This window comes from Procambarus clarkii, chromosome 41 (genome assembly GCF_040958095.1).
Source record: "Procambarus clarkii isolate CNS0578487 chromosome 41, FALCON_Pclarkii_2.0, whole genome shotgun sequence".
Classification (NCBI taxonomy): domain Eukaryota; kingdom Metazoa; phylum Arthropoda; class Malacostraca; order Decapoda; family Cambaridae; genus Procambarus; species Procambarus clarkii.
The window spans coordinates 965,942-985,397 of NC_091190.1; the positions used below are offsets into that span (position 1 = coordinate 965,942).

Genomic DNA, 19,456 nt, shown 5'->3' on the forward strand with positions numbered 1-19,456 from the left:
GAGCAAGGAGAAATCCCAGAGATAAGAGAGGGAATAGCTAACCAGGAACCACTGGAAGAGTTTGAGATTACCAGCGGGGAAGTAAGGAAGTGTTTACTAGAATTGGATTTGACAAAGGCTATAGGTCCAGATGGAATCTCCCCTTGGATACTAAAGGAAGGAGCAGAAGAACTGTGCCTCCCGCTCTCCATGGTGTATAACAAATCACTGGCAACAGGGGAACTGCCAGAAATTTGGAAAGCAGCTAACGTAGTCCCGATATACAAGAAAGGGGATAGACAGGAGGCACTGAATTACAGACCAGTGTCCCTAACCTGCATACCATGCAAGTTGATGGAGAAGATTGTGCGAAGAAAGCTAGTGGAACATCTGGAGAGAAAGAACTTTGTAACACAGCATCAACATGGATTCAGGGATGGCAGGTCCTGCCTCACAGGGTTACTTGAATTCTACGACCAGGCAACAAAAATAAGGCAAGAAAGAGAAGGGTGGGCAGACTGCATATTTTTGGATTGTCAGAAAGCCTTTGACACAGTGCCACACAAGAGGCTAGTGAAAAAACTGGAGATGCAGGCTGGAGTGAAAGGGAAGGTACTTCGTTGGATACAGGAGTACCTAAGTAACAGGAGACAACGCGTCAGTGTGAGGGGTGAGGTCTCAGATTGGCGAGACGTTACGAGTGGAGTACCGCAGGGGTCAGTCCTTGGACCTATACTGTTTCTGATATATGTAAATGATCTTCCAGAGGGTATAGAATCGTTTCTCTCAATGTTTGCCGATGATGCAAAAATTATGAGGAGGATTGAAACTGAGGACGATAGTAGGAGGCTACAAGATGACCTAGACAGACTGAGTGAATGGTCCAACAAATGGCTGTTGAAGTTCAACCCGAGTAAATGCAAAGTAATGAAACTAGGTGGTGGAAATAGGAGGCCAAACACAGGATACAGAATAGGAGATGAAGTACTTAATGAAACAGACAGAGAGAAAGATCTAGGAGTTGATATCACACCAAACCTGTCTCCTGAAGCCCACATAAAAAGAATAACGTCTGCGGCATATGCGAGGTTAGCTAACATCAGAACAGCGTTCAGGAACCTGTGTAAGGAATCATTCAGAATCTTGTACACCACATATGTAAGACCAATCCTGGAGTATGCGGCCCCAGCATGGAGCCCGTACCTTGTCAAGCACAAGACGAAGCTGGAAAAAGTCCAAAGGTATGCCACTAGACTAGTCCCAGAACTAAGAGGCATGAGTTACGAGGAAAGGCTGCGGGAAATGCACCTTACGACACTGGAAGACAGAAGAGTAAGGGGAGACATGATCACAACCTACAAAATCCTCAGAGGAATCGACCGGGTAAACAAGGATAAACTATTCAACACTGGTGGGACGCGAACAAGGGGACACAGGTGGAAACTGAGTACTCACATGAGCCACAGAGACGTTAGAAGGAACTTTTTCAGTGTCAGAGTAGTTAACGGATGGAATGCATTAGGCAGTGATGTGGTGGAGGCTGACTCCATACACAGTTTTAAATGTAGATATGATAGCGCCCAATAGGCTCAGGAATCTGTACACCAGTTGATTGACAGTTGAGAGGCGGGACCAAAGAGCCAAAGCTCAACCCCCGCAAGCACAAATAGGTGAGTACACACACACACACACACACACACACACACACACACACACACACACACACACACACACACAAACACACACACACACACACACACACACACACACACACACACACACACACACACACACACACACGCACGCACACGAAGGGAATCGATAGGGTAGATAAAGACAGTCTATTTAACACACGAGGAACACGCACAAGGGGACACAGGTGGAAACTGAGTGCCCAAATGAGCCACAGAGATATTAGAAAGAACTTTTTTAATGTTAGAGTGGTTGACAAATGGAATGCATTAGGAAGTAATGTGGTAGAGGCTGACTCCATACACAGTTTCAAGTGTAGATATATTAGAGCCCAATAGGCTCAGGAACCTGTACACCTGTTGATTGACGGTTGAGAGGCGGGACCAAAGAGCCAGAGCTAAACCCCCGCAAGCACAACTAGGTGAGTACACACACACACACACACACATTGTACCACATTAAAGTGGTACATAAAGACAAACCAACAAAATCATTAGAGAGAGGGGGAGTGAAAAATAAGAAGAGGAGGAACAAGTTCCTGAAGATTGCATACACCAACATAGATGGAGTAAGATCAAAGATACTGGAGTTAAGTGATGTAATACAGCTGCAGACACCAGACATTGTTGCACTCACGGAGACAAAACTTGAAGATGTTATTTTAAATGAAGTCATATTCCCAAGGGGCTACTCAATTTGGAGACGGGACAGAAAAATCAGGAAAGGCGGTGGTGTTGCTGTGCTGGTGAAAGAACACCTAAAGGTGAACGAAATAATGACTGCCAATCCACAAGAAGTTGACATAATAGCACTAGAGATCTGCCATGAGGATGATAAACTAATGATAATAAATGCATATAGTCCACCGCTAAGCACATGGTCAAAGAAGGAGCTAGATAGCAAACGTGAAGGTCTTATAACAATAATGAGAGAGATTATAGCGAGAGCGGATAACGATAGATCATGACTGTTGATAGTCGGTGACTTCAACTTGAAATCCATAGACTGGACAGCATATGAAGCTAAAACAGAAGATTTTTGGACCTGTAAATTGGTAGACCTCATCCTGGAAACATTCTTGTCTCAACATGCTAAACAACCTACGAGGATGAGGGAAGGGGACGTTCCCTCCATGCTAGATTTGATATTTACCAGGAAGGAGGAAGAGATATTTGACATTCAGAACCTTCCTCCCTTGGGTAAAAGTGACCATGTCTTATTGGGAATAAAGTATGCAATGCGTTATAATCTGGAAGAAAATATGAAGGTTGATAAAACTGAAAAAAACTGACTTCAGGAGAGGACATTATGGCAACCTTAGAAAATTTTTTAGTGAGTATAATTGGACAGACTTGTTGCTAAGCAAGGAAGTGAATGAGATGTATGTCAAGTTTTGTGAAATATATGATAAAGGCACAAAAAATTTATACCAAAACAGAGATGCAGAACTAGGAAACAGGATTGGTTCAACAGAAAGTGCGAGAGGGCCAGAGACCAAAAGACACAAAAATGGAATCAATACAGGAAGAGGCCAAACCCCCAAACATACCAGCGATACAAAGATGCGAGAAACAACTACACGGCAGTGAGGAGAGAGGCAGAAAGAAATTTTGAAATAGGGATTGGAGACAAATGTAAAACAGAACCAGGTCTATTCTATAAATTCATAAACAACAAATTACAGGTAGAGAATAATATTCAGAGGTTAAAAATGGGAAATAGATTCACGGAAAATGAAAAGGAAATGTGTGAAACATTAAACGAAAAGTTCCAAAGTGTGTTTGTACAAAATGAAATCTTCAGGGAACCAGATACAATAAGAATTCCAGAGAACATCATAGAGCACATAGAGGTGTCTAGAGACGAAGTGGAAAAAATGCTCAAGGAGCTAAATAAGAACAAAGCAGTTGGTCCAGATGGAGTTTCACCATGGGTTCTGAGAGAATGTGCACCTGAGCTCAGCATTCCACTTCACTCCAAACCTTTCCAGATATTCTAAAAAAAGCGAGAGTAACGCCTGTCCACAAATGTGGTGATCTCCCAGATGTTAACAACTACAGACCTATATCAATCCTGCCAAACTTGTCAAAAATATTTGAAAAACTAATCTATAAGCAGCTTTACTTATATCTAGCCAAACTCAATATACTTAGCCCTTGCCAATATGGCTTCAGGCCCAAAAAAAGCACTAACGATGCACTTATTAGTATGCTTAACTCGATTCATACAGCTCTTGATCAAAATGAGTTCCCTGTTGGGTTATTTGTGGACCTGCGTAAAGCTTTCGATACTGTCAACCACCAAAACCTTCTTCTTAAATTACATCATTATGGTGTCAGAGGACACTCCCTACAATACCTCAAATCCTACCTTACTGACAGGCTCCAATGTGTTTCTGTGAATAATACAATTTCTCCCACACTACCCATCAACATTGGTGTTCCCCAGGGCAGCATACTTGGCCCTCTCCTCTTTCTCATCTACATTAATGACCTTCCAAATGCCTCCAACACCTCAAACCAATTCTATTTGCTGATGACACAACCTTCATTTACTCCAGTCCTGACCCCCTTGCTCTAAATGCCACAGTAAATACTGAGCTTAATAAAGTCCATCTGTGGCTAACTGCCAACAAACTCACCCTTAACATTGACAAAACCTTCTATATTCTGTTTGGCAATAAATCCTCTAATCAAATAAATCTCAAAATAAACAATACCCAAATTTGTAACAAATTAGATGGCAAATTCCTTGGCATTCTCATTGACCACAAGCTGAATTTCCAGGGACACATTCTAAACATATCAAAAAAAGTTTCAAAAACTGTTGGCATTCTTTCTAAGATCAGATATTATGTACCACGCCCTGCCCTGGTGACTCTCTATTACTCCCTTATCTATCCATATCTCAACTATGGTATTTGTGCTTGGGGCTCTACTACCCAAAATCACTTACGTCCTCTAATTACTCAACACAAAGCTGCTATTAGGACAATATCCAATTCTGGCCCCAGACATCACTCGGTACCCCTACTCAAATCTCTGAATATGTTAGACATTAAGTCACTGCACATTCTCTCATGTGTATTATACATATATAAAACGATAAACTATAATGCCAATCCTGACCTCAAAAGCTTCATAGAAGGTTGTAACAGAACCCATGAGCACCACACCAGAAATAAATACAGTTTTGATATTCCTAGAGTACGACTAAATCAAACTAGAAATGCTCTACAAATCAAGGGGCCCAGAATGTGGAATGACCTTCCCAACCATGTTAAAGACTGTACCTCTCTCAACCAGTTTAAGTTAAAAACGAAGCTATACCTAATAAATTCCATGTAATCCACCTTACCCCTCTGTGTATGTTTTTTGTTTTTTTTTGTTTTTCAAATCAACGCTGTTTGAATGTAATTTTCTGTAATAATTTGTAATTGTATTTGTGCTGCTTTTTCAACAATGTTCCCCCCTCTTTTACCTCTATTTTTTATATGTACTCATCACATCTTTTCTTTTTACCCATTAGTTTTAAGCTTTAGTCATTAATGTTTTTCCTGCCCGAAACGCTTTGCGTAATAGTGGCTTTAGGCATTGTATGTACTAGCTCTATCTATAAAGCCAACAAACTTTGTAAAATCTCTTTATGTATGTACCTTTACCTAAATAAAAATTATTATTATTATTATTATTATTCACCTGATTTTTCAGGCATCCCTGTTTACAGGAGTTGTAGCTGATGTGTGGAAAAAGGCTAACATAGTTCCAATCTACAAAAGTGGAAGCAGGGAAGACCCCCTTAATTATAGACCGGTATCATTGACAAGTGTAATAGTCAAAATATTGGAAAAAATAATTAAAACTATATAGGTAGAACACCTGGAGAGAAATGATATAATATCAGACAGACAGTATGGTTTTCGATCTGGAAGATCCTGTGTATCGAATTTACTCAGTTTCTATGATCGAGCCACAGAGATATTACAGGAAAGAGATGGTTGGGTTGACTGCATCTATCTGGACCTAAAAAAGGCTTTCGACAGAGTTCCCCATAAGAGGTTGTTCTGGAAACTGGAAAATATTGGAGGGGTGACAGGTAAGCTTCTAACATGGATGAAAAATTTTCTGACTGATAGAAAAATGAGGGCAGTGATCAGAGGCAATGTATCGGACTGGAGAAATGTCACAAGTGGAGTACCACAGGGTTCAGTTCTTGCACCAGTGATGTTTATTTTCTACATAAATGATCTACCAGTTGGTATACAGAATTATATGAATATGTTTGCTGATGATGCTAAGATAATAGGAAGGATAAGAAACTTAGATGATTGTCATGCCCTTCAAGAAGACCTGGACAAAATAAGTATATGGAGCACCACCTGGCAAATGGAATTTAATGTTAATAAATGCCATGTTATGGAATGTGGAATAGGAGAACATAGACCTCACAAAACCTATATATTATGTGAGAAATTGTTAAAGAATTCTGATAAAGAAAGAGAGCTAGGGGTGGTTCTAGATAGAAAACTATCACCTGAGGACCACATAAAGAATATTGTGCGAGGAGCCTATGCGATGCTTTCTAACTTCAGAATTGCTTTTAAATACATGGATGGCGATATACTGAAGAAATTGTTCACGACTTTTGTTAGGCCAAAGCTAGAATATGCAGCAGTTGTGTGGTGCACTACCACCTGTTAGGTGGGTAAGGGGTCCATACCACTTGTAGGATTGGTCTGGGCCCAATAACTACCCATAGGATAGATATTGCGTCCACTACCGCCTGCAGGATGAGTATGGGGGTCCACTACCGCCTACAAGATGGGTATGGGGTCCACTATACTACCACCTACAAGATGGGTATGGGGTCCACTACCACCCAGAAGATGGGTATGGGGTCCACTACCACCCACAGGATCGGTACAGGGTCCTCTACCACCCACAGGATGGGTATGGGGTCCACTACCACCCACAGGATCGGTACAGGGTCCTCTACCACCCACAGGATGGGTATGGGGTTCACTACCACTACCACCCACAGGATGAGTACAGGGTCCACTACCACCCACAAGATGGGTATGGGGTCCACTACCTTCCACAAGATGGGTATGGGGTCCACTACCACCCACAGGATCGGTACAGGGTCCTCTACCACCCACAGGATGGGTATGGGGTTCACTACCACTACCACCCACAGGATGAGTACAGGGTCCACTACCACCCACAAGATGGGTTTGGGGTCCACTACCTTCCACAAGATGGGTATGGGGTCCACTGCCACCCACAAGATGGGTATGGGGTCCACTGCCACACACAAGATGGGTATGGGGTCCACTGCCACCCACAAGATGGGTATGGGGTCCACTACCTTCCACAAGATGGGTATGGGCTCCACTACCTTCCACAAGATGGGTATGGGGTCCACTGCCACCCACAAGATGGGTATGGGGTCCACTGCCACCCACAAGATGGGTATGGGGTCCACTACCACCCACAAGATGGGTATGGGGTCCACTGCCACCCACAAGATGGGTATGGGGTCCACTGCCACCCACAAGATGGGTATGGGGTCCACTGCCACCCACAAGATGGGTAACAAAGTTATCAATGTTGAAACAGATAGACAAATTTTAAGTTTCAAGTTTATACATATTGTGAAATTGAGAGTCAGTGTAGTAGCATAAATTGGTAAATCATAAATATTGTAAGTTAAGAATCTGATGCGTGTGCGTGCGTGCGTGCGTGCGTGCGTGCGTGCGTGTGTGATACCCTTGGTAAGGGAGAGTGGCAGGTAACCTTAGACGTTCTGCAGTCAAGGTGGGGGGTGGAAGGGTCAAACCCACCCTCCAACATCTGGGCATAGTACCAGCAGCCTCCACAACACTCCATCACTCCGCTACAGGAGACGATGGTAGGTGATGACTTCAACCCAAGGTTCAGCGGTTATCGCAAGTTCTCCTTGCTCTCTGGGGAAAGAAAACGGGGTCTCATCACTTTTGTAAATAACAACATTCCAGCACAGATTATTGATGACCTGCATATGGGGGATGAGTTTGAGCCACTGGGAGTAACCCTTTACTTAAACAATAATGCCCTACATATAATCAACCTATATGTGCCACAGAGTAAACTTGACCTTGACACACTGCCTGAGTTTGTTAATAATAATAATAATAATAATAATAATAATTTTTATTTAGGTAAAGGTACATACATAAAGAGATTTTACAAAGTTTGTTGGCTTTATAGATAGAGCTATAGATAGACTTAATGAAGAACCTACCCTGCTGGTCGGTGACCTGAATGCCAGACACCCACACTTTGGTGCCAACTGTCATCAGCCCAATGTCAATGGACGGAAACTGTCACTCTTTGTCAGGGGAAGTGAAAACCTTAGAGTCCTGGGTGATGAACAGCCAACTCACCTCAGAGGAGGAAGATTAGACTATGCTCTCCTGCTGAATGCACAGGACACGGATGCCAGTACACACATTGTGCACAGTTTATGTAGTGACCATTGGGCACTAATTACCACCGTCGACATGAGCAAGAGAAGGAAAGAGACAAATAAAAGAAAAAGGTTATCACTCGGACCAGATATGAGGCCGCACTTCATAAACAGGATGAGTGACTGGTTCACGGAATACCAAATCCCAGAAGACATTAACACATTTGTTGATGACCTTAATCACCAAATTGAGAGTTGTCTAAGAGTTCCGCGCCGTACGCCTGGGCGAAGTAACCCTCAGAGGAAGAAAATAAAATGGTATGAGAATGATTACATAAAGATGCTTAACGCAAATGTGCGAGACATGAGTAGAGAGTACCGGAGACATCCCACTGAAAGTAACCAAGAGTTGTTTAAAACTGTGTGTCAAGTAGCCAGGGAAGAGAAGATTAAAGAGCGGGAAAGACAATGGCTTGAGTTCACTAGCTCTATTGGACGGGAAACATCTGCAAGACAAGTGTGGGCAAAAATTCAGATAGCTAAGGGGGGCAGAGCCCGGCCTGCGGCTCACAAAGACCCCCAGGGTAAGGCTGAGGAACTAATTCACAAGTGGAGTGATGCAGCATCCTCCTCCTCCCTTCCTGCAGAAATCGGCAGGGAACAGCTCCTGCGACATGATGACAGAAGAATTAGGATAACAAGAGCACTGTCTAGTGATGACGAATATGGGGAACCAATCACAGCCCAAGAAGTAAGGGGCGCTATGAAAAAGGGTAAAAGTACAGCACCTGGTGAAGATGGCGTCACCTACGACATACTCAATGCACTGTGTGAAGTGTCTGGGAATCCACTACTCCACCTGTTTAACAAGTCATTCCTAAGTGGAGTGTTGCCCACGCAATGGAAACACACAATAATTATTCCCATACCGAAGCCTAATGACCCTGGCAATTACAGACCTATCAGCCTCGTGTCATGCACTTGCAAGATGCTTGAAAGGATCATCCTAAACCGACTGTTGCACAAAATAGGCAGGTTAGGGGAGGGGGTCAATGGATTTGTTAAAGGACGGAGCACAGCAAATTGTATAGTTAATTACTTGGCTAATGACACGGCTAGGTACTCTGTATTTGTTGACATCAAAGGAGCCTTCGACAAAGCACAGGGGATTGCTATCCTGGACGAGCTTGCATGCATGGGTGTCAAGGGGAGACTCATGAAATGGGTTGAAGACTACCTCACAGGAAGGAAAGCCAAGGTTTGCTTCAATGGAGCAGTCTCCAGAACAATGAATATGGAACTCGGGACCCCCCAAGGCGGAGTCTTAAGCCCTACACTATTCAATGTACTTATGAACGCCATTGCAAATATTGATTTTCCGGAAGGAACACAACAAGTGAGATATGCAGATGATGTCCTAATACAAGCTCCCACCTTGAGAAAAATTGAACAGTCCATTGAACTCCTCGGAAGGAAATGTATTGAGTTCGGTTTCACTCTCTCCACAAACAAGACGAAGGCATACTCCCATCACAAGCGGAGAGCAAATGAAGAACTGCAAATTAATGGTGTAACACTTGAATGGGTTGACCACTATCGGTACCTTGGCGTCACTGTCGGCTCTAACAAGGGAAAGAAAGAGGAGCTCAACCAACTCACAGGAACATGCAAAAGTCGACTCAGGGCACTGAAAGCTATGACCTGGAATGGACATGGAGCCTCTATTGCCGTGCTTAAAATGACTCCATCAGCCTCCAGCTGATGCGTGTAGATGCCTCATCTAACCTCACTTATGTCACACATTAACCTACAGTTCCTGTGATATTTAAACTCCTCATCACAGTGGCGTCTCACCAATATAAATTGTATTGGATTTTGTCCCGAAATTGTTATATGCTGACTGGACGTATATGTATGTATGTATGCATGGATGTATGTAGGCATGCATGTATGTATGCATGCATACGCATACATACATACATACATACATACATACATACATACATACATACATACATACATACATACATGTATGTATGTATGTATGTATGTATGTATGTATGTATGTATGTATGTATGTATGTAGGTATGTATGTATGTATGTATGTATGTTCCCTGGCTACTTGACACACAGTTTTAAACAACTCTTGGTTACTTTCAGTGGGATGTCTCCGGTACTCTCTACTCATGTCTCGCACATTTGCGTTAAGCATCTTTATGTAATCATTCTCATACCATTTTATTTTCTTCCTCTGAGGGTTACTTCGCCCAGGCGTACGGCGCGGAACTCTTAGACAACTCTCAATTTGGTGATTAAGGTCATCAACAAATGTGTTAATGTCTTCTGGGATTTGGTATTCCGTGAACCAGTCACTCATCCTGTTTATGAAGTGCGGCCTCATATCTGGTCCGAGTGATAACCTTTTTCTTTTATTTGTCTCTTTCCTTCTCTTGCTCATGTCGACGGTGGTAATTAGTGCCCAATGGTCACTACATAAACTGTGCACAATGTGTGTACTGGCATCCGTGTCCTGTGCATTCAGCAGGAGAGCATAGTCTAATCTTCCTCCTCTGAGGTGAGTTGGCTGTTCATCACCCAGGACTCTAAGGTTTTCACTTCCCCTGACAAAGAGTGACAGTTTCCGTCCATTGACATTGGGCTGATGACAGTTGGCACCAAAGTGTGGGTGTCTGGCATTCAGGTCACCGACCAGCAGGGTAGGTTCTTCATTAAGTCTATCTATAGCTCTATCTATAAAGCCAACAAACTTTGTAAAATCTCTTTATGTATGTACCTTTACCTAAATAAAAATTATTATTATTATTATTATTATTATTAACAAACTCAGGCAGTGTGTCAAGGTCAAGTTTACTCTGTGGCACATATAGGTTGATTATATGTAGGGCATTATTGTTTAAGTAAAGGGTTACTCCCAGTGGCTCAAACTCATCCCCCATGTGCAGGTCATCAATAACCTGTGCTGGAATGTTGTTATTTACAAAAGTGATGAGACCCCGTTTTCTTTTCCCAGAGAGCAAGGAGAACTTGCGATAACCGCTGAACCTTGGGTTGAAGTCATCACCTACCATCGTCTCCTGTAGCGGAGTGATGGAGTGTTGTGGAGGCTGCTGGTACTATGCCCAGATGTTGGAGGGTGGGTTTGACCCTTCCACCCCCCACCTTGACTGCAGAACGTCTAAGGTTACCTGCCACTCTCCCTTACCAAGGGTATCACACACGCACGCACGCACGCGCATCAGATTCTTAACTTACAATATTTATGATTTGCCAATTTATGCTACTACACTGACTCTCAATTTCACAATATGTATAAACTTGAAACTTAAAATTTGTCTATCTGTTTCAACATTGATAACTTTGTTACCCATCTTGTGGGTGGCAGTGGACCCCATACCCATCTTGTGGGTGGCAGTGGACCCCATACCCATCTTGTGGGTGGCAGTGGACCCCATACCCATCTTGTGGAAGGTAGTGGACCCCATACCCATCTTGTGGGTGGTAGTGGACCCTGTACTCATCCTGTGGGTGGTAGTGGTAGTGAACCCCATACCCATCTTCTGGGTGGTAGTGGACCCCATACCCATCTTGTAGGTGGTAGTATAGTGGACCCCATACCCATTCTGTGGGTGGTATTGGACCGGATACCCTTCCTGTGTGTAGTAGTTGACCCCATACCCATCTTGTGGATGCTAGTGGACCCCATACCCATCTTGTAGGCGGTAGTGGACCCCCATACTCATCCTGCAGGCGGTAGTGGACGCAATATCTATCCTATGGGTAGTTATTGGGCCCAGACCAATCCTACAAGTGGTATGGACCCCTTACCCACCTAACAGGTGGTAGTGGACCCTACATCCATCCTACAAAAACGCTTTGCGTAATAGTGGCTTTAGGTATTGTATGTATTAGCTCTATTTATAAATCCATCAACTTTTGTATCATACCTTGCATGTATGTACTTTACCTGACTAAATATTTGTATTTGTATCTGTATTTACAGTAGGTACAATTTACAATCTCCGTGGTGTAGTGGTAAGACACTCGCCTGGCGGTCCGCGAGCGCTTTGTCATGGTTTCGTATCCTGGCCGGGGAGGATTTACTGGGCGCAAATCCTTAACTGTAGCCTCTGTTTAACTCAACAGGAAAATGTGTACTTGGTTGTAACAACGATTCTTCGTGGGGGTCGTATTCCAGAGACTTGCCCGAAACGCTACGCCTACTAGTGGCTGTACAAGAATGTAACAACTCTTGTATATATCTCAAAAAAAGTTAACCCCATACCAATCCTGTGGGCGGTAGTAGACGATATACCCATCCTGTGGGCGGTAGTTAACCATATAACTATTCCGTGGACAGAACTGGACCCTATACTCATGCTGTGGGCGGCAATGGAGGCCATACCCATCCTGTGGGCGGTAGTAGACACAATTTTCATCCAGTGGGTGATTGTCGACCCCATACCCATCCTGTGGGCGGTATAGTGGACACAATAAAATGCCCGAAACGCATTGCGTAATAGTGGCTTTAGGCATTGTATGTACTAGCTCTATCTATATATCAATTCATTAATGTAACATCACTTGTATGTATATACCTTACCTGAATAAACATCTGAATCTGAATCTGAATCTGAATCAATACACATCATGTGTGTGGTAGTGGACCATATACCCATCCAATAGCCGGTAGTGGACCCCATACCTATCCTACGGGTAGGTATTGGGCCCAGACCCATCCTGCAAGTGTTATGGACCCCTTACCCACCTAACAGGCAGTAGTAGACCTTATACTTATCCTACAGTAGGTAGTAGACACTATACCATCCTGTTTGCAGTAGTTTACCCCATAGACATTCCAACGTAACATCGTTTTCTATTAACGTTCCGACAATACATTCTTTAAAGATTTTTAAAGCACTAACTAGTGTATATGAAGTTGATTGGTGAAGCACTATTATTCTATGTAATAATTTATAGTGCTTATTATAATTTACTAAGAACAACTAATATTTCTTAAAACAAAACTACGAGCCTTCAATAGGATGTAGCTGATCTGTAATATTCTAAGAGCATGGACTATAGCAGGTAAATTTCACAACCCATATGGGACCTGAAACTACAATTTTCATTATAATTGAACCAATCACGACTATTCTGCTGTCCACGGCGATGGACGGGTACTGTGAGACGTAAATTGGTACGTGAGGAAGAGTTTGGGCCTTGGAGAAAATGTAACTTGGAATATACCACATATGTACTAATTCACATTCAACATATTGACTTTGTAGAGGTGACCCACGTGTTACAACAATAGTACAGTAATTCACCTGGAACTGTCGTCGTAGGGAGAGGAAGGGCTGGTAGGGTAGGTGGAGCAAGTCTAGGCTCCTCAGGAAGGGTAGGACAGAGGGAATCAATGCCTCTTAGGGGTCCTATGGGCACATATCCTAAGTGCCAGTGGTGCCGGGCAGGCGTCGTCCGCGTTGGGTCACATGCAGTTCAAATCTGCCCCACTCGGCCTGCGCGGGCTGCCGCGCGGGTAGGCCGTGCGCCGTCGTCGTCCACCAATCAGGGCACAGCCCTGCCTATACTGTAAAATGTCTCCTTGGCGGGCACTTTGAATGTGGTTCCCTCTACACTCCTCCCGTCCCTATAGAACAATGGGTATGTTGGAGGGAAAACGTTTCACTATATACAACATGTCTTTTTTGTAAAAAAGTCTGGTTTCATGAATGGGTCCTATTACAATTATTACCCGTATTATCTTTGCACTATACACGAACTGTTTCAACATTGCATACACTACACTATTCCCTTTCCTTTTTTCTTTTTTTTTTTCTTTTCAGCTTCACTCTTAGGAATTTACTCTGTCCTAACAATATTCCTCGCGCCGAAGCGCTGCTCCTTGAATGTGAGTCCTTTGACAGAGCAACCCTCTTCCCACATCTCACCCCCAGGATCCCAAGGGAAAGCAATTGGATCTATGCCTTCCAAGAACTGACCAAATGCTAGTTCATTCTTTATTTTCTTCTGAGCCCTCCTTTCCACATTGTGTCTTGACGGGCCCCACTTCCTGTGAGAATTTTGCTTTGCTTCCTGATCCAGACCTGTTTGTTCCGTAGTGGCATGGTCCCGAATTGCCACTTTTGTCCTGCATTGGATTCCTGAAGGAGCCTCACTTGACGAGTTCTCACTTAGCATAACCAAACTCTGTTGGTTGTATGTGTCTGATGTGCTAATGTCCATGTCCCCCCTGTCAGTGTGAGCCGAGATGTCTTCCACACCTCTAGACAATATCTGGTCAGCATCTTGCTCCGATGCCCCTCCTTGGCCTGTTATGCACTGGGTCGGAATTAGACCGAATGAGCCAACCCGGCAGCGTTTAAAGACGAATTCTGGTCCTTAAATGAAACATGTGGCTTGTTGCCCGAGGTGTCCCCGTGCTGGCGGACTGCTTCCTCATCCCTTTCGGATTCCTCACAGTCCCGAGCAAAATGACCCTCTTTTCCACACCTGTAGCACTGAACAGGTCGCCTAGGGGATGGGCTACGGCGATGCTGTGGTGACATAAGAGCAACTGTAAGGTGCCTCAAACTCTCACACACCTGGTCCAATCTCCCGTTGGTCTCTGAGATACCTGCTACCAAGGTGTCCAACTTCGCCTCCACGCCCCTGGAAGATAAAGGATGCGAGCCCGCACTCGATGGTCGGCAAGTGTTGATTCCAAAACCTGAAGAGCTGGTAGCCGGTGACGTGCCTGGGGAGCTGGGAAGGGTGAGTGTCGAGCGCCGAGAAGCGTCATTACTCCTGGGTGGCCGCTCATACTGGGAGTACCTTCCCACTGCATTCACTCGCACTGCTGGACCTTGGGGCACTCGGTGATGGGAGTCGTATCCTTTGGAACCTGAGGAACCGTGGATCGCTATGGCATTATGCTGGAAGATTTGGGCCCGATCGATAGCCTCCTCCATGGAGGAGTTCCTCGCATTGGAAATGTATCCTGCCAGACTCTTATCCTGTAATCCCTGGCCGAATCTCATTACTGCGATTTGTTCCACTTCCCATCGTGGCACATGTTTGTAGGCCCGATGAGCCAAGTGGTGGGCCCTATCTGCCCAATCAGCAATATCTTCTTCTGGTTCCTGCTGGGCCTGGTTAAACTTCATCATGGCTACATCCAGAACTTCCCTATCGCCAAATCGCTTGATCATCTTATGCATCATGCGAATATAATCGATCGACGGTTCTCTGTCCAGTAAGCGATTGTAAAAATCACTTGCCTTACCCTTGAGGCACCATCCTAACTGTGTCAATGACGTAGGCCCGCTCCAGTCCTTTTCCGAGGCATAAGACGTGAAGCGGCGGTAGAAGGTGGCCCAATCTGACTTCCCGTCATAGTCCAACGCCCGAGGTGGTGTGCGGAAGGTCTCTTTTTGTTGGCGATAACCTGTCCGCCTGCTGCGGGATAGAGAGGCATCCGAATCGGAAGTCAGAGAGCTGTGTGACGAGTGTCGAGCTGTCCGTCTCCTTGATCGAGCCGATCGATGGTGGGAGGGGCTCCCCTGCCGAGTACCTTGCCGGCCACTAGCCCTGGAGTAAGCTGGTGACTGAGGTCGGCGTCCACGTTGTCTGCCGCTGGCGGCACCCCTAGAGGAACGGCGGGTACCCGTTTCGCTGGACGAGGACGATGAACGACTTCCTGCCCCCTGACCTGAGGGCCCGGGGCCCTGTTGGGACGGGTCCACCTCAAACGATATAGCAGCCATCAAAGCGGGTGTGGCCCGAAGGCGGTTGATATCATAAATGTTGTCCCCCGTGATCACGTGGCGACGCCGAAACTTGATAATGCGAGCGGCCAAGGTATCTCCTACACCCGGTAGCAGCAGCAGCTCAGCAGCCGAAGCAGAGTTTATCTTGATTGGGGCCATTGTGCTAGTGTCGAAAGTTAAAGCTCCAATATCTCGTGCCACAAACAAAAAAAACAAAAAAAACACAGACACCAATGGCCACACTTAAGGTTCCAATGTTCAGAGATAGAGATAAATGTTCCACCAGGAAAAATAAGCACTGCACAGTCAATAATGTAAATGATGGGGCCAGGTGGGTTTCAAGCAACATAAAACACTGCACACTTAATTGGTACCTAAATCACTTGAGGCTTAGACAAAAACTGGGCACTTACTGCACTTGCAAAACTGGAAAATCTGACATGGCAGGCACTTTGAGGAACTTTAACAAGCAATGTGCCTGATTTTCATAAGCACTGGGCTGAGGGTTCTCAAAAACACTTTTTTGCAGGTGAACGTGTGGAACTGTGTGCAGGGCGGATCACCATCCACCTTAAATCTGGTATGAATACAAACTCACAGGCTCACTTAATGTATCTCTTCCCCTTGAGCCGTTACTCCTGTAGAAAGCCTAGAACAGGTTACGTCTAGCTAACAGTAGAAATGAGAAAATAACAGACCTGTAGCAAGCACCCTGCAGAGCTGGGACCAGCGTCGCTGTAGTAAACACACTGGAGACGGATGCGCTCGGGAACGACAGCCTGAAATCCTCCGCGAGCGGATTCGTAAACAATACAGGTCGGGTATGCTCATGAACGGTGGCCCGTATTCCGTGTGAATGGTGGTACTCGTCTCCCCTTCTTCAAAGAACTTGGGGACCGCGGGAATCGGTGCTTGGGGGACAAGACAATAAAATGCAACAAATCCGGAGAAATAATCCGTATAAAACACTGATAACTGGAACTTATGGAGAATCTTGGGGGATTGCACGAGATGTGGAATAAAACATATGCACAAAAAAAAACAGGGGTTGAAATATCTTGGGCACCGCTATTGAACAACGAACCGAAGAACATCTATGGTGCAACCAAAGCCAGTAATTCGAGACTGGAACCGTTGAACACTATCCAAGACGTCTTGACTGAAGTCGGCAGAACGATGATGCAGATATCTTGGCGAGGTCCTCTTGATCACCGCGTGGGAACGTTTACTCACTGCGCCAATGTAGAGGTGACCCACGTGTTACAACAATAGTACAGTAATTCACCTGGAACTGTCGTCGTAGGGAGAGGAAGGGCTGGTAGGGTAGGTGGAGCAAGTCTAGGCTCCTCAGGAAGGGTAGGACAGAGGGAATCAATGCCTCTTAGGGGTCCTATGGGCACATATCCTAAGTGCCAGTGGTGCCGGGCAGGCGTCGTCCGCGTTGGGTCACATGCAGTTCAAATCTGCCCCACTCGGCCTGCGCGGGCTGCCGCGCGGGTAGGCCGTGCGCCGTCGTCGTCCACCAATCAGGGCACAGCCCTGCCTATACTGTAAAATGTCTCCTTGGCGGGCACTTTGAATGTGGTTCCCTCTACAACTTTAAGCATTTAGTCATATATGTGCTGTCTTGTGTGAGAGCGGATTGCACCACGACAACGACCACTGCACTCGAGGAAAAGGGCTTAACACTCCTGCCTCCCCACCAGTTCCAGGCAGTTAGGACAATATTCATTCACAGAGTGAGTGACATCATCACCGAACAGCCCATCACTGAGATCGGCGACCTCTTGCTCGCCTCCTCCTCGCCAGATACACTACAAAACGCCCACCCTCCTCCCGGGAAACCCTGCTTACCCGGGTTTACTTTCCAAGGGAAGACGCTAAAGCAGTTTGCTGGGGACACTTGTTCCATCTTGCAACGAATTTGTGTTACCTTGTGGGTGCTCCGACGGAACCCCCAAAGTGATAAGCCAAGGATACCAAGAATTGGAATTACCGTAAATTCAATCATGCAACTTTCAATTAGAGATGTCTCTTCACTGTATTTGATTTAATACATTATCATTATAACGGCTATCCCTTAATTTTATTTCTGTATAATAATTTATGGTTATTCACTAATCCTTATTAGTCACTATAATTAATTCCACTTTAATTATCTATTTATTCGTTATAATGAGCTATTATGCTTCTTCATTTAAGGATTATCAATTATTTAATCATTAATTATGACTATTATTATTAATTAATTATTTGTATTTATTAAATAATTAATTATTATTACTATTATAAAATAAAATAAGTCCCCCACTCTGTGAGCGTTTTCTTCCAACCGCAGAATATTAATTTATATTTGAGAACGTTCAGGTTTTGAATGAACATCATGTTAAAATTTATGTATGCGTCTGTGGGGTCGACCGCTGGATGTAATGGACTTGAGTCGATTACGGGTTGGTTTTTGCAAAACACTTTAAAAACCGATTATTTACAAATTGTACAGTCAATGGGCTCAGGACCTGAACTCAAAGGTTTGTAATGTATGATTATGTTACGTTGTTTGGTTGATTAGATACGCAGTGTTTAGTGGGAGTTCATATTTATTTAAAGTCGTGGTTACAGCAGTCGGTTGTTGGCAGTGTCGTAGACGTAAAGACGAACACACACACACACTTTTATTTTTTACACAGGTAAGTACAGGGGCAGCCATGAAATAATGAAACAAAAATAAACACCACTTTATTAAAGTCCAGTTAGGCATCTGGAGGTCATAATTTACATAAGATAGGCATTTATACATCATAATGTCACGATTTATGACTCATCAGCATAGCTGGGTCCTGTAAGTTTTATTCTTCACGTTAAAAAACAAATAGGATGAGGAGGCGTCGAGTACACACTTATACTTCACCAATAAATCCTTGCCTATGAAGAAGGGATGTGTGTCTTCCGGGTTTGGAAGGACACTTAACTCATCATCTACATACACGTCACCCCCCATGTGTATCCTAAGCTTTGTGGGAGGACATTTGTCGAGTCCTATTCTCTTCAAATATAACCTTGAGACCCTCGTCTCTACCGCCCCCGTATCAACAAGTATTTCTTCTGTGCATTGGTCGGGTTGTGATGAATCTGGCAACGGTATCCTAAGGTACGATCTGGAATTACACACCCCATTATCTTCACTACGTTGGTTCTTGAAATAGAGATAAGAATTATCCCGTTGAAACTGCTATATAACATGATACTCGACCATGAGAGGAAAACTAAAGAAAAGCTCTGGGACTCGGTGAAGGCCGAAATAATTATCCATGTGTGGCGGCATTATGTCGACTTTGGTAACCAAGTCTATGCAGTTTTCTAGGTATATTTCAACATTTTCCGCCCTCCTTGTAGTGAGGTTTTTGTATCCGCTATAAAAGCCGATTTTACGATTAACGCTGGCGGTTACCTTCTTATCTAATCCCAGTTTTCTTGCATCTCGGTCTTGGATCATATTGAGTGTAGAGCCGGTGTCCACTAACATGGTACAAAACTCATAGTTTACCAG

At 44.4% G+C, this 19,456-nt stretch overlaps 1 protein-coding gene across 1 annotated transcript in view; it reads right to left on the minus strand.

Moving 5' to 3' along the window:
* Positions 1-17,498, minus strand: part of LOC138373269 (uncharacterized) — a 78,896-nt gene extending 61,398 nt beyond the window's left edge. Inside the window, exon 1 of the mRNA XM_069339313.1 lies at positions 13,468-17,498. Within this exon, the coding sequence (XP_069195414.1) occupies positions 14,494-16,068 (1,575 nt within the window). The 5' untranslated portion in view covers positions 16,069-17,498 and the 3' untranslated portion in view covers positions 13,468-14,493. The remainder of the gene's footprint in view (positions 1-13,467) is intronic.
* Positions 17,499-19,456: the final 1,958 nt, after the last annotated feature.